Genomic DNA, 16,664 nt, shown 5'->3' with positions numbered 1-16,664 from the left:
AGATGATTAGCAAAAGAACCAAAGGTGACATGAGGAAATACTTTTTTTACGCGAGCGGTTAGGATCTGGAATGCACTGCCTGAAAGGGTGGTGGAAGCAGACTCAACTGTGGCTTTCAAAAGGGAATTGGATAAATACCTGAAGGAAAAAAAATTGTAGGGCTACGGGGAAAGGGCGGGGGAGTGGGACTAGCTGAAGTGATCTTGCAGAGAGCCGGCACTGGCTCGACGGGCCGAATGGCCTCCTTCTGTGCTGCAAGCATTCTATGATTCAGAGTGATCTCCTGGACCAGTTTCGATCGCCTAAGGGGTGGGAGAGGAATTTCCCAGACATGTTTTGTCCCAAATTGTCCTGGGTTTTATCAACTGTTTTTTCGACCTATCCCAGGAGGGGGAACGTCTATATTGTGAGACACAAGGTATCGCAGTTGTGTGGGACAGCGTGGATGAGCCAGAGGGTCTTTTCCTGTCCGTCATTGTTCATATAATCTTGAAGGCCTCCATGTCTTAAATTTGCCAGCTCTAATGAAAAACGCCTAAACTCCTAGAGTCTCTCATCATAACTGTAACCTCTTATTCCTGGCAACCTAAATCTACACTGCACAGTGCTTTTATATACTTCCTGAAACTGTACTTGAACTGCAGCTGAATAAAGGTCTTGTCGAAGTTCAACATCAACTCCTTGGTTTTTGTATTCTATGCCTCTAGATACAGAACCAAGGCTTCAGTTGGCCTTTATTGGCAAGCTGCAGCAGAGAATTCCACAGACAGAGATACAGCAACAAATTAAAACAGTGTCGAGGGGAGATGAGGAATTCTTTTACGCAGTAAGTTGTTGTGATCTGGAATGCACTGCCTGAAAGGGCGGCGGAAGAAGATGCAACAGTAACTTTCAAAAGAGAATTGGATAAATACTTGAAAAGGAAAATTTGCAGGACTACGGGGAAAGAGCAGGGGGGAGTGGGACTAATTGGAGAGCTCTTTCAAAGAGCCGGCACAGGCACGCTGGGCCGAATGGCCGCCTTCTGTGCTGTGTGATTCAAGTTTTTTTTAAACTCATTAATTTTGCACATCGTAAAGTGACAATTGTTGTACCATATGTCCTGTGCCAGCATGCCCCAGGTCCCCCTACACCCTTCAATAGACTATACCTGAATCTGAATTGATGGTGCTTCCAGGGCCCTGTAAATCATGGGTAAGACCGTGTTCTTTATATCCTCTGGTGGAGTTTTAGTCAGCAGCAAATCCATCTTTTGCAAGAAGATCAGTAGAACCTATATAAAGCACAAAAATAATCTCAAACATAAAGCCGTGTTACAAGATTTGCTGTCTATTTCTACAGACATCCCAGTCAAGTGCATGAAAGCAAAGATAAACACAAATCTGGTTAAAAATGCAACAGACAACACTGCCTACATTTTTTTATTTACATATTTTGTGATGTGCATCAAACTCACCATGTTGCTAGCCTGAAGCATGGAAAGCAAAAGAATAATTTACTCACTTGGAATGGAGTGTGTGCAATTTACAACACACAGGAAAGAGTATTAGAGGTTTTTTTTTTTTTTTTTATAAAAACAGCACAGCACAGACAATATAAAAGCAATCCTTGACAGTACAAATTCCAAACAGACCAACAAACAGGAATGCCTTGCCGTAAGCAATATCACAGTTAGCGTGCAGTAGCAGTCACAGTACAATTAGGTCTCGGAGCGACAGATGCGGAGCCAGTGCTGATCCATAATCTATCAGCAGCCCCAATTGAATCGGCATCAAGCAATGTTCTTCCTCATTTTTATTCTGGGCACGTGGCCCATTCACAGTTATGCGCATGCGCAAACTTAACATTGGAAAAGCCAGTCCCAGGCTGCCCGGGACTGGCAAACAGCTATGTGGCTGCGCTGCTTAGAGGGAACGTTGGTATCAAGCACACCCTCTAATTGAATGGGTATCACCCACACCCACCAATTGAATGGGTATCACCCACACCCAACAATTGAATGGGTATCACCCACACCCCCAATTGAATGGGAATCACCCACCCCACCAATTGAATGGGTATCACCCACACCCCCAATTCAATGGGCATCACCCACCCCACCAATTGATTGGGCATCAAGCACACCCCCAATTGAATGGGAATCACCCACCCCCCCAATTGAATGGGAATCACCCACCCTCCCAATTGAATGGGTATCACCCACCCCACCAATTGAATGGGAATCACCCACCCCCCCAATTGAATGGGTATCACCCACCCCCCCAATTGAATGGGAATCACCCACCCCACCAATTGAATGGGAATCACCCACCCCCCCAATTGAATGGGTATCACCCACCCCCCCAATTGAATGGGTATCACCCACCCCACCAATTGAATGGGAATCACCCACCCCACCAATTGAATGGGTATCACCCACCCCACCAATTGAATGGGAATCACCCACCCCCCCAATTGAATGGGTATCACCCACCCCCCCAATTGAATGGGTATCACCCACCCCCCCAATTGAATGGGTATCACCCACCCCACCAATTGAATGGGAATCACCCACCCCCCCAATTGAATGGGAATCACCCACCCCCCCAATTGAATGGGTATCACCCACCCCCCCAATTGAATGGGTATCACCCACCCCCCCAATTGAATGGGTATCACCCACCCCCCCAATTGAATGGGAATCACCCACCCCACCAATTGAATGGGAATCACCCACCCCCCCAATTGAATGGGAATCACCCACCCCACCAATTGAATGGGTATCACCCACCCCCCCAATTGAATGGGTATCACCCACCCCCCCAATTGAATGGGTATCACCCACCCCCCCAATTGAATGGGTATCACCCACCCCCCCAATTGAATGGGTATCACCCACCCCCCCAATTGAATGGGAATCACCCACCCCCCCAATTGAATGGGTATCACCCACCCCCCCAATTGAATGGGTATCACCCACCCCCCCAATTGAATGGGTATCACCCACCCCCCCAATTGAATGGGAATCACCCACCCCACCAATTGAATGGGAATCACCCACCCCACCAATTGAATGGGTATCACCCACCCCCCCAATTGAATGGGTATCACCCACCCCCCCAATTGAATGGGAATCACCCACCCCACCAATTGAATGGGAATCACCCACCCCACCAATTGAATGGGTATCACCCACCCCCACCAATTGAATGGGTATCACCCACCCCCCCAATTGAATGGGTATCACCCACCCCCACCAATTGAATGGGTATCACCCACCCCCCCAATTGAATGGGAATCACCCACCCCACCAATTGAATGGGAATCACCCACCCCCCCAATTGAATGGGTATCACCCACACCCCCAATTGAATGGGTATCACCCACACCCCCAATTGAATGGGAATCACCCACCCCACCAATTGAATGGGAATCACCCACCCCCACCAATTGAATGGGTATCACCCACCCCCACCAATTGAATGGGTATCACCCACCCCCCCAATTGAATGGGAATCACCCACCCCACCAATTGAATGGGAATCACCCACCCCCCCAATTGAATGGGTATCACCCACACCCCCAATTGAATGGGTATCACCCACACCCCCAATTGAATGGGAATCACCCACCCCACCAATTGAATGGGAATCACCCACCCCACCAATTGAATGGGAATCACCCACCCCACCAATTGAATGGGAATCACCCACCCCCCCAATTGAATGGGTATCACCCACCCCCCCAATTGAATGGGTATCACCCACCCCCCCAATTGAATGGGTATCACCCACCCCACCAATTGAATGGGAATCACCCACCCCCCCAATTGAATGGGAATCACCCACCCCCCCAATTGAATGGGTATCACCCACCCCCCCAATTGAATGGGTATCACCCACCCCCCCAATTGAATGGGTATCACCCACCCCCCCAATTGAATGGGAATCACCCACCCCACCAATTGAATGGGAATCACCCACCCCCCCAATTGAATGGGAATCACCCACCCCACCAATTGAATGGGTATCACCCACCCCCCCAATTGAATGGGTATCACCCACCCCCCCAATTGAATGGGTATCACCCACCCCCCCAATTGAATGGGTATCACCCACCCCCCCAATTGAATGGGTATCACCCACCCCCCCAATTGAATGGGTATCACCCACCCCCCCAATTGAATGGGAATCACCCACCCCACCAATTGAATGGGTATCACCCACCCCCCCAATTGAATGGGTATCACCCACCCCCCCAATTGAATGGGTATCACCCACCCCCCCAATTGAATGGGTATCACCCACCCCCCCAATTGAATGGGTATCACCCACCCCCCCAATTGAATGGGAATCACCCACCCCCCCAATTGAATGGGTATCACCCACCCCCCCAATTGAATGGGAATCACCCACCCCCCCAATTGAATGGGTATCACCCACCCCACCAGTTGAATGGGAATCACCCACCCCCCCAATTGAATGGGAATCACCCACCCCACCAATTGAATGGGAATCACCCACCCCACCAATTGAATGGGAATCACCCACCCCACCAATTGAATGGGAATCACCCACCCCACCAATTGAATGGGAATCACCCACCCCACCAATTGAATGGGTATCACCCACCCCCCCAATTGAATGGGTATCACCCACCCCACCAATTGAATGGGAATCACCCACCCCACCAATTGAATGGGCATCACCCACACCCCACCAATTGAATGGGTATCACCCACCCCACCAATTGAATGGGTATCACCCACCCCACCAATTGAATGGGTATCACCCACCCCACCAATTGAATGGGTATCACCCACCCCCCCAATTGAATGGGCATCACCCACACCCCCAATTCAATGGGTATCACCCACCCCCCCAATTGAATGGGCATCACCCACCCCACCAATTGAATGGGCATCACCCACACCCCACCAATTGAATGGGTATCACCCACACCCCCAATTCAATGGGAATCACCCACCCCACCAGTTGAATGGGCATCACCCACCCCACCAATTGAATGGGCATCACCCACACCCCCAATTGAATGGGCATCACCCACACCCACCAGTGGGTCAGAATGACAAGATGCAACAATCCACTGCCATTTCCATCCGTTTTCAGCTCGCTCGTGTTGTCAAACAGCTCACGTGCCTTAAGACAAAAAAAAAATCCCAGTCGCGCAATGCTTTGTGGCTTCCGCTGGTCTCGATTTCTGATACCTGAATGGGTTCCTGGAGCTTGAAGACTGGAACCAGGTCCGGGAGAATCAGCTTGATGTACTCCTCTTTGGTACACTCTTCAACAATGAGAAGGACGTTGGGCAGGACAAAGGGTACCATGTCCGGGTTCACAAACTCCGAGGTCAAGAACGGCAGAATGCGTTGCACTACAACCCGCTAGAACCAAAGAGAAGCAGCAAAAGGATTAGTGCAGTGCCACACCCTTCATTAGAATACAGGGGAACCCATGTAATCACTGTCTATGGGACTGACGAACAAATGCTCCCCTGATACAAGTGCTGGTCAGTCTCATTAATTATAGTTAGGACAATGTTAAATGGTCAGTATAAACAATAGGCCCTATAGGCATATATCCCGTTAGTTCAGTTAAGATCTTATGCCTTTCTTGTGCTAATCACCATCTTGGCTACTTGCATAGTCTTCTGTGTTTCTAATCCCTTTTCATTCCCTCAGTGAGGTGACTTCTGTATAATTTAACCGGCATCTCAATCTCTATATTAAGCATAGAATCTTACAGCACAGGAGGAGGCCATTTGGCCTATTGTGCCTGTCCCGGCACTTTGTACGAGCTAGCCAGTTAGTCCCACTACCCCCTGCTCTTTGCTCAGAGCCCTGCAAATTCCTTCTTTTCAAGTATATGTCCAATTTTCTTTTGAAAGTTACCACTGAACCAGGGGTCACAGTCTAAGGATAAGGGGTAAGCCATTTAGGACTGAGATGAGGAGGAATTTCTTCACCCAGAGGGTGGTGAACCTGTGGAATTCTCTGCCATACAGGGCAGTTGAGGCCAATTCATTAAATATATTCAAGAAGGAGTTAGATATATTTCTTAAGGCTAAAGGGATCAAGGGATATGGGGAGAAAGCAGGGACAGGGTACTGAATTTGGATGATCAGCCATGATTTCATTGAATGGCGGAGCAGGCTCGAAAGGCCTACTCCTGCTCCTATCTTCTATGTTTCTATGCTTCCACCACCTTTTCAGGCAGTGCATTCCAGATCATAACTCACTGCGTGAAAAAAATTCTCATTTCCCCCTGGATTTTTTGCCAATTACCTTAAATCTGTGTCCTCTGGTTACTGACCTTCCAGCCAGTGGAAACAATTTTTCTTAATCTCATCAAAACCCCTCATGATTTTGAACACCCCTATTAAATCTCCTCTTAACCATCTCTGCTCTCAGGAGAACAATCCCAGCTTCTCCAGATAGCTGAGTCTCTCATACCTGGTACCATTCTGGTAAATCTCCTCTGCACCCGCTCCAAGGCCTTGACATAAAGTGCGGTGCCCAGAATTGGACACAATACTCCAGCTGAGGCCTCACCAGTGTATTATAAAAGGTTTAACATAACTTCCCTGCTTTTGCACTCCATGCCTCTATTTATAAAACTTTTATCAACTTGTCCTTCCACCTTCCAAGATTTGAGTTTGTGAATCAAATCAAATCAACTTTTATTGTCATTGTTAGTGCACAAGTGCAGTACAACGAAATGTAGGCTTGCGGCTCCCGAGAGTGTACATTTAGATTAAGACATTTAAACATTCAACATACATTTGGCTTGTAATACATTAACATAAACATAACCATAATAAAGTGCATTGGCAGATGTGCAGGCTTTAGAGTTTATTTGTGGAGTTCAGTAGGATGACAGCCCTGGGAAAGAAGCTGTTCCTAAATCTGGTCGTACGGGTGCGAATGCAGTTTAGTCATTCAACCCATTAATTTCCCCTCAGTGACTGGAGCTCCTGTTGTCTTTTCCCACTCCCACACGTCTTCACTTTTTTCCCCCGCATTCACCCTACAAATCTGCTTGCTCATCTTTCAGCTCTGAAACATTAACCTCTTTTTTTTTCCCTCGCAGAAACCTGCATTCTCAAGATTTATTTCGGATTCCCAGCATTTGTGGTTTTTATTTTTAATCTGTGGCGTTATGAACTGCGGGGCATCAATGAGGCTTACAGTGCGGAATCGTACCACTCGTAATTTGCAGTGCTCCGTTTCAAGCGCACGTTTATTGACAGCCACATCAAGTCACAGTCGAACCAACCATACCTTAGGAAGCTTCGCCAGGATTTTCGGCAGACCTTTGTAAAACTGTGACTTCTGGAGGTTGTCTCGCTGGAATAATGAATCAAAATACTGCAGTGTCATGGCGCCTACATCATCAAAATAAGGGATCTGGAAAGAGCACAGGGAATTCATCAGAAAGAGAGGAATTATGTACGAGTTGCAAGGCTGCTTGGAATTTTTATCATTGTGCCGGAATTATCTTCTCAAATGGTTATCGAAAAGAAATCGATCAAAAACTGGTCATGCTGGCTCTGCGAGGTCAAACCTTTAAACTTTTAACATGATTTTTAGCTTGAATTACATTAAGCTTGGATGAGGGAGTGCTGCACTGTCGGAGGGGCAGTACTGAGGGAGCGCTGCACTGTCGGAGGGGCAGTGCTGAGGGAGCGCCGCACTGTCGGAGGGGCAGTACTGAGGGAGGGCTGCACTGTCGGAGGGGCAGTACTGAGGGAGCGCCGCACTGTCGGAGGGACAGTACTGAGGGAGCGCCGCACTGTCGGAGGGGCAATACTGAGGGAGGGCTGCACTGTCGGAGGGGCAGTACTGAAGGAGCGCTGCACTGTCGGAGGGGAGTACTGAGGGGGCGTCGCACTGTCGGAGGGTCAGTACTGAGGGAGCGCCGCACTGTCGGAGGGTCAGTACTCAGGGAGCGTCGCACTGTCGGAGGGTCAGTACTTAGCGAGTGCTGCACTGTCGGAGGGGCAGTACTTAGCAAGTGCTGCACTGTCGGAGGGGCAGTACTTAGCAAGTGCTGCACTGTCGGAGGGGCAATACTGAGGGAGCGCTGCACTGTCGGAGGGGCAATACTGAGGGAGCGCTGCACTGTCAGAGGGGCAATACTGAGGGAGCGCTGCACTGTCGGAGGGGCAGTACTGAGCGAGTGCTGCACTGTCGGAGGGGCAGTACTGAGCGAGTGCTGCACTGTCGGAGGAGCAGTACTGAGGGAGCGCTGCACTGTCGGAGGAGCAGTACTGAGGGAGCGCTACACTGTCGGAGGAGCAGTACTGAGGGAGCGCTACACTGTCGGAGGGGCAGTACTGAGGGAGTGCTACACTGTTGGAGGGGCAGTACTGAGGGAGCGCTGCACTGTCGGAGGGGCAGTAGAGGGAGCGCTACACTGTCGAATGGGCAGTACTGAGGGAGTGCTGCACTGTCGGAGGAGCAGTACTGAGGAAGCGCCGCCCTGTCGGAGGGGCAGTACTGAGGGAGCACTGCACTGTCAGAGGGGCAGTACTGAGGGAGCGCTGCACTGTCAGAGGGGCAGTACTGAGGGAGCGCCGCACTGTCGGAGGAGCAGTACTGAGGAAGCGCCGCACTGTCGGAGGGGCAGTACTGAGGGAGCACTGCACTGTCGGAGAGGCAGTACTGAGGGAGCGCCGCACTGTCGGAGGGGCAGTACTGAGGGAGCGCCGCACTGTCGGAGGTGTCATCTTTCTTTTATGAGACGTTAAACCGAGGCCCCGTCTGTCCTCTCAGGTGGACGTAAAAGAACCCATGTCACTATTTCAAAGAAGAACACGGGAGTTCTCCTCGGCGTCCTGGGCCAACATTCATCTCCAAACCAGCATCACGAAAAACAGATTATCTGGTCATTTGTTTGTGGGAGCTTGCTGTGTGGAAATTGCCTGCTGTGTTTCCTACATGACAACAGTGACTGCATTTCACAAGTACATCCACAGCTAAGAATATTCTGACCTCATATTAGTGTGTCTGCTGCCTGCTTCCTTGCTTACCTTACTCAGCTGATCAGCGTCTGGTCTGACAGTGGATGTTACATTTAGCAACAACTTCATGTGCTCCCGAACGTCCTCAGGCACCTTGTGCAGTACGTTGGGGCCTAAACGGGTGAGCTGCAAAAAACAGAAAAGGCATCAGCAATTCAAACCTCACTCTGAGCAACAAGTTGCACTGATAATGGTGCCTTTAACCTCGAGAAACGTCCCGAAGGACTTCACACAGAGGCACCAAAATGGGCGTAAGGCCAAAGGAGAAGCTATTACGAGAGTGTTCATAAGCTTGGTCCAAGAGGTGGGTTTTAATAAAGGTCTTAAAAGGAGGAGAGGGGAGTGGCGGGGGTCGGGAGAGAATTCCATAATCTTAAAATTAGAGCTGGGCCATTTCGGAGTGAAATCACAAAGCATATTTTCATGCAAAGGGTAGTGGAAATCTGGAACTCGCTCCCCCAAAAGGCTGTGGATGCGGGGGGTCAACTGAAATTTTCAGGACCGATAGATTTTTGTTGGGTAAGAGTGTAAAGGGATATGGAGCAAAGGTGAGTAAATGTAGCTGAGGTACAGATCAGCCATCATCTAACTGAATGGCGGAAAAGGCTCGAGGGACTGAATGGTCTGCTCCTGTTCCTGTGAAAGAGGAAGGGGCCAAGGATAGATCCTTGGGGGACTCCAGAGGTAACGGCGCGGGAGCGGGAAGAGTAACCATTTCTAGAGATGCTCTGACTGCGATTGGGTAGGTAAAAGTGAAACCAAACGAGGACAATTCCCCTGAGCTGGACGACAGAGGAGAAGCGTTGGAGAAGGATGGTGTGGTGTCAGAGGCTGGAAAAAGATCGAGGAGGATGGGGAGGGTAAATGCGCCGCAGTCACATTCACAGAGGATGTCATTTGTGACTGATTAGAGCCGGTTCAGTGCTGTGGCAGGGGGGAGATTCAAACATTGGAGTTGTGGGAAAGATGGGCACGGATTTGGGAGGTGACAGCACGTTCAACGAAGGAAGGGAGGTTGGAGATAGAGCAGCAGTTTGCAAGGACATGGGGGTGGGGGGGGTCAAGGGTGCATTTTTTGAGGATGGCGGATGATGGCAGCTGTTTTGAAAGGAGGGGTGGGGGGGGACACTTACCTGAAGAGAAAGAACCATTTGCAAGGTCAGCAGGAAGTTGGATGGTCAGCGGTTTGTGGGATTGCAGTCAAGGGAGTCGGAGGTGGGTTTCGTAGATAAGATGAGCTCAGGGAGGGGGTTTAGGGCTTTGGTGGGGGGAGCCTGGGAGGGAGGATTTGGCTTGGTCAGCAAGAGGAAGAGGAAGGGGGGCGGTGAGGCTGCTGAAGGGACGGTCAGTTAGCAGGCTGTTACCTGATCCAGTTGTCTGCTGAAGCTCTTGAAGATATCCTGCTTGTTGACCTCGAAGATGGGCTTGCCGTCGTTAAAAACAGCGAACATGGTGCCTCCTAACGAGTACATGTCGCTGGCCAGGTCACAGCTCACTGACAGGATGTACTCTGGAGCAACGTACTCAGGGTTAGGGAGGCACAAAGACGGAAGATTTGGGTCCCATTCCTTGCAACTAAATGTAAGCTGTAACGAGCACAAGCAACACATTGATTGATTTAAATATCAATTCTAAAGTAAAACCTTTTCTTAAAAAAAGTCACTTATTAAAACTGTATCTATGTTTCTTTAAATATGGCAACGCCTCAATTTTAAAATTCTCATCCTTGTGTTCAAATCCCTCCATGGCCTCGCCCCTCCCTATCTCTGTAACCTCCTCCAGCCCTACAACATTCCGAGATATCTGCGCTTCTCCAATTCTGGCCTCTCGCGCATCCCAACTTCCTTCGTTCCATCATTGGTGGCCGTGCCTTCAGCTGCCTAGGCCCTAAGCTCGGGAATTCCCTCCCTAAACCGCTCTGCCCCTCTTTCCTCCTTTAAGACGCTCCTTTAAACCTACCTCTTTGACCAAGCTTTTGGTCACCGGTCCTAATATCTCCTTATGCAGCTTGGTGTCAAATTTTGTCTGTTAACGCTCCTGTGAAGCGCCTTGGAATGTTTTATTTCGGTAAAGGCGCTGTATAAATGCAAGTTGTTGTTAATATCTCTAATAGGGAAAATCAACTGACAATTAAGTCATTCCTCTATGTATTTGCTTTCCTCTCCATGTAATGATGGTCTTGTCTTATTTCTCTGATCATTGAAAAGAGCTCTCCTTTCCAATACAATGGAAAAAACAGAAAAATTAAATACTGCACGATACTCCACATCATCGAAACATAGGAAGAGAAGGAGGCCATTCAGCCCCTTGAGCCTGTTCCGCCATTCAATGAGATCATGGCGACCTAACTCCATATACCCGCCTTTGGCCCATATCCCTTAATACCTTTGGTTAACAAAAAGCTATCAATCTCCGATTTAAAATTAACAATTGATCGAGAATTAATTGCCGTTTGCGGAAGAGAGTTCCAAACTTCTACCACCCTTTGTGTGTAGAAGTGTTTCCTAATTTCACTCCTGAAAGGTCTGGCTCTAATCTTTAGACTCTGCCCCCTAGTCCTCGAATCCCCAACCAGCGGAAATAGTTTCTCTCTATCTACCCTATCAGTTCCCCTTAATATCCTGAAAACTTCGATCAGATCACCCCTAAACCTTCTAATTTCTAGGGAATACAACCCTAATTTGTGTAATCTCTCCTCGTAACTTAACCCTTGAAGTCCGGGTATCATTCTGGTAAACCTGCGCTGCACTCCCTCCAAGGCCAATAGATCCTTCCTAAGGTGCGGTGCCCAGAACTGCTCACAGTGCTCCAGGTGTGGTCTGACCAGGGCTTTGTACAGCTGCAGCATAACTTCTACCCCCTTGTACTCTAGTCCTCTAGATATAAAGGCCAGCATTCCATTAGTCTTTTTGATTATTTTCTGTACCTGTTCAATTAAGCCATGATCTTATTGAATGGCAGAGCAGGCTCGAGGGGCTAAGTGGCCTATTCCTGCTCCTATTTCTTATGTTCTTATGACAGTTTAATGATCGATGTACCTGGACCCCCCAAGTCTCTTTGGACCTCCACTGTGTTTAGCCTTTCACCATTTAGAAGGTACCCTGTTCTGTTCTTTTTAGATCCAAAGTGGATGACCTCACATTTGCTTACATTGAAATCCATTTGCCACAGTTTTGCCCATTCACTTAATGTATCAATATTCCTTTGTAATTTTATGCTTCCATCTACACTGCCTATAATTCCGCCTATCTTTGTGTCATCTATGTCATCATCTAAGTCGTTAATAAATACTGTGAATAGTTGAGGCCCCAACACAGATCCCTGTGGGACACCACGAGTCACATCCTGCCAATTTGAGTACCTGCCCATTATCCCTACTCTCTGTCTCCTGCCGCTCAGCCAATTTCCTAACCAAGTCAATAATTTGCCCTCAATTCTGTGGGTTTAGTTAACAGTCTCTTATGTGGGACTTTATCAAATGCCTTCTGGAAGTCCATATAAATAACATCCATAGACATTCCCCTGTCCACTACTTCAGTCACCTCCTGAAAAAACTCAGTCAGGTTTGTCAGGCATGACCTGCCTTTCACAAATCCATGCTGGCTCTCTCTGATCAACTGAAAATGTTCGAGGTGTTGAGTCACCCTATCCTTAATTACAGTATAGACTCTAGTAATTTCCCGACAACAGATGTTAGGCTAACGGGTCTATAATTCCCTGGTTTCCCTCTCTCACCATACTTAAATAGCGGAGTGACGTGCAATTTTACAATCTAAAGGAACGGTTCCTGAAGTGAGAGAATTTTGGAAGATTATAGTTAGGGCATCTGCAATGTGCTCACCTACTTCCTTTAAAACCCTGGGATGGAAACCATCTGGCCCTGGGGATTTGTCACTCTTTAGTGCCATTATTTTCTTCATTACTGTTATTTTACTTACGTTAATTTTATTGAGTCCCTGTCCCTTATTTAGTTTCCTTGGAATTTCTGGCATGCTTTCCTCTTCCTCTACGGTAAATACTGGTGCAAAGTAATTATTCAACACGTCCATTTCCTTATCATTGATAATATCACCGCTTTCAGTTTTTAAGGGGCCAACATTGCTCCTGACTACCCTCTTTTTCCTAATATAATTGTAAAAAAAATGGTGTGTTGATTTTGATATCCCTTGCAAGTTTCTTTTCATACTCTCTTTTTGTAGCTCTTACTGTCTGTTTTGTGACCCTTTGCTGTTCTTTGTATCTTTCCCATTCGCCAGGATCTGGGCTACTTTTTGCCTTTTTGTATGTCCGTTCCTTTAGTTTTATGCTGTCCTTTACCTCTTTAGTCGTCCATGGCTGGGTTTATTTGGCAAGTGGAGCTCTTGCCCCTCAGGGGTATAAACTGGTTCTGTAATACCGTAACTTCTTTTTTGAACATCTCCCACTGATCTTCTGTCGTTTTACCCATCAACAGATTTGCCCAGTTTACGGTGGACAGTCTCTGTCTCATCCCTTTGGAGTCGGCCTTACCCAAATCTAGAATCTCTTAGTAGCTGTTTCGCGTTTCTCCATTTCAAACGCTACGTTGAACTCGATCAGGTTATGATCGCTATTGGATAAATGTTCACGCACAGTTGGACTGTGAACTAAATCTGGCTCATTACTCATTACTGGACACACACGAGGCCCTAAAGCGGCAGCAGGACAGTGTGGAGTACTGGCTGCAGGTTTGATAACCTAGCTACAATATTTCCCGATCTTGAGACCTAATAGAGATCTTTAAATTAATGAAAGGTTTTGACAGAGAGAGCGTTTCCACTTGTGGGGAAGAGCAAAACAAGAGGCCATCAATATAAGAGAGTCACCAAGAAACCCAATAGGGAATTCAGGAGAAACTTCTTTACCCAGAGAGTGGTGAGAATGTGGAACTCACTACCACAGGGAGTGGTTGAGGCGAATAGTATAGATACATTTAAGGGGAGGCTAGACAAGCACATGAGGGAGAAAGGAATAGAGGGTTATGCTGATAGTTAGATGAGGAAAGACGGGAGGAGGCTCGAGTGGAGCATAAACGCCAGAATGGCCTGTTGCTGTGTTACATATCCTGTGTAATCCTTTGTAAAACTAATCCCTTTGTCCCGCTTTCTTCTCGTAGCTCTGCATCTTCCTGTGCTTCAAAGGTTTATCTACTCTTCTGTTAAACGATGCAATCGGCTCTGCCTTAACCACTCCCCGTGGCAAAGCATTCCACGTTCCAACAACTCACTGCGTAAAGAAACCTCTCTTAACCTCCTTCTTAGTGAGAGTTATAAATTAATGACCATTCATCACTGACTCCCCACCCTGAGAAAACTGTCTATCCCTACTGACCCTATCAAAGCCGTTATTAAAGCTGTTATTTAAACAATTACAGGAAACTTTGTGATATCCGGCACCGACAGGACCGAGCTGTTGCCGTCCCATCAAAACTGCCGGACAAACCAGCGCTAATGTTAAAACATACGGAAGCTATCTTTTGCCCTGCCAGTACACTTTACACCTAATCCCAGCCTATTACCATCTCGTCTAGCTTCTAATCTCTTTTACTTCTTTTGTTTCTTTTATTCTTTTGTCCGATCGCAGTCCTGCCTCCGGTCTAGTTTCTTTTCTTTCCAGTTTTGAAGAAGGGTCCAACCCGAAACGTCAACTCAAATTTCTCTCCACGGATGTTGCCTGACCTGCTGAGTTTTTCCAGCATTTTCTGTTGTTATTTCGGAAGCTTTTGAGCTCCGTATCTAGCAACAAACCCTAAACAGTCGGCCGTAGCTTGCAAGCGTCTCTGTAGCTAAGCAACAGCTTTAGCTAGACCTTGCAGAGCCCGACTGGTGAAAAAAAAGCAACGAAAAGAAAAAAAAACTTGCTGAACCGACTCCTGAATTTTGCCAGTGGCTCGAGCATTCCGGACAGTTAACCTCCGGATAAACCAAAGTTTCCTGTAAATCTCGTCTTACCCTTTTCTTCTCCGGTGGAAATAGCCCCAAGGTCTAATGTCTCGCCTCATAACTTACTGTTTATCATCCCTGGCTTCAGCATCAAATTCAAAGACGGGGGAGGTAAATAACATTAATTAAATCCTCCACTTTGTACACATTATTTTGCCGAGCACCTCTAAGGAATCACCATTTTGCAAAATCCTTTTACATCGCACACTGCAGCCGGGATAACAGTTTCATTCGGTACAGTGGTGGCTGTTTACAGCCCTGTTCAAAAATGGGCAACTTGCTAAGTTTTTGAGTGGAGGGGGGTCAGTTTTAAAAAAAAAAATATTGTCACAAATGAAATGCAGCAGCTGTCACAGGAAATGTCATAGCGATGAAATATGCTCACGATTTACTTACAAATCAGTAGCATAACTACAGGAGCCCACTTAATCAATATTGCTCCTTCATCGGAGCCTGGGGAAATACAACAGGAACCTATCAGTTTCTCAATATAATAATTTAGCCATAATATGGAGCAAGGAATGACCTCATGCCCCGCCCGCCCCACCCCCCCCCAACCCCTCAAAAAATCACCAGGCTGTGCACGGCAGAATACAAAGGAAAAGCTATGGGGAAAATATCACAACAATTAATGGAAGGGAGAGTGACGCAGTTGAAAAAATACGATTTTGCCACAGGCTCTAGTTCCTCTTTGGGGTCACCATTTCCCTGTTAAAACAAGCGATTCACAGAGCCTACAATCAAGTGACACAGCTATAATCGGAATCATCTGACGAAGAAATTGCATCCCGTCATGGCTGCGTGTCGTATATCTTTTAAAGCTCTCAGTTAAACTAAATGCTCTTCTTAAAACGTGACTTCAAAATAGGGGGACAAAGGTACAAATTGGTAAAAGACAAGCTTGGGACTGATGTCAGAGGGAACTTCTTCACACAAAGAGTGGTCAATACCTGGAATGGTCTCTGAGTAGAGAAGTGGAAGCATTCTGGAAGCAGGTAGATGCTGTGATGGTGGAGCAGTCGGTTTCTATGAAAGGATGACCTAATTGGCCTTAAGACCTCCTGCAACTGTACTTACTACTGACAGACACAACATAAGGTAAGACACAAGACTGCAGGAGAACGGTACAACAGGTGTTTACTCAACGTGGCTCACTCTGGAACTGAACTGTACAGATTACTTCCTTCGTCTCCGTGCCCACTTCACTGGCCAGGAGTCTTCCCCCCGCACAACTGACCCTTTCTCCCGCTTGCAGAATTCCCGTTCTACCTGGACCCCTCCCCCTGGCCTCTTACCCTCTCTAGATCTTTTCATCGCTAACTGCCGCCGTGACATCGGCCGTCTCCATTTCTCTGCTCCCCTCACTCACTCCAACCTACCTCCCTCTGAACGTGCAGCACTCCATTCTCTTAGATCCAACCCTGACATTGTCATTAAACCCGCTGACAAGGGTGGTGCTGTTGTTGTTTGGCGTACTGACCTCTACCTAGCGGAAGCTGAACGCCAACTCTCCGACACCTCCTCCTACCTCCACCTGGACCATGACCCCACTACCGAACATCAAACCACCGTTTCCAAGACTGTCACTGACCTCATCTCCTCTGGAGATCTTCCCCCTGCTGCCACCAACCTCATAGTTCCCCAACCCCGCACAGCCCGCTTCTACCTCCTTCCCAAGATCCA

General features: G+C 47.8%; 1 protein-coding gene across 3 annotated transcripts in view; it reads right to left on the bottom strand.

Moving 5' to 3' along the window:
- Positions 1–16,664, bottom strand: part of scyl2 (SCY1 like pseudokinase 2) — a 93,524-nt gene that overhangs the window by 20,325 nt on the left and 56,535 nt on the right. For all 3 annotated transcript variants that reach the window (XM_086009592.1, XM_086009591.1, XM_086009593.1), the window contains exons 6-10: positions 10,386–10,607; positions 9,031–9,147; positions 7,280–7,405; positions 5,207–5,383; positions 1,151–1,273 (exon numbers count right to left, since the gene is read on the bottom strand). In XM_086009592.1, the coding sequence (XP_085865718.1) occupies positions 1,151–1,273; positions 5,207–5,383; positions 7,280–7,405; positions 9,031–9,147; positions 10,386–10,607 (765 nt within the window). The remainder of the gene's footprint in view (positions 1–1,150; positions 1,274–5,206; positions 5,384–7,279; positions 7,406–9,030; positions 9,148–10,385; positions 10,608–16,664) is intronic.

This window comes from Somniosus microcephalus, chromosome 16, assembly GCF_052327205.1.
Source record: "Somniosus microcephalus isolate GS21.2 chromosome 16, FLI_Smic_1.0, whole genome shotgun sequence".
NCBI lineage: Eukaryota > Metazoa > Chordata > Chondrichthyes > Squaliformes > Somniosidae > Somniosus > Somniosus microcephalus.
The sequence above is the reverse complement of the archived record's forward strand: the minus strand, read 5'-3'. Positions and strand labels throughout refer to the sequence as shown.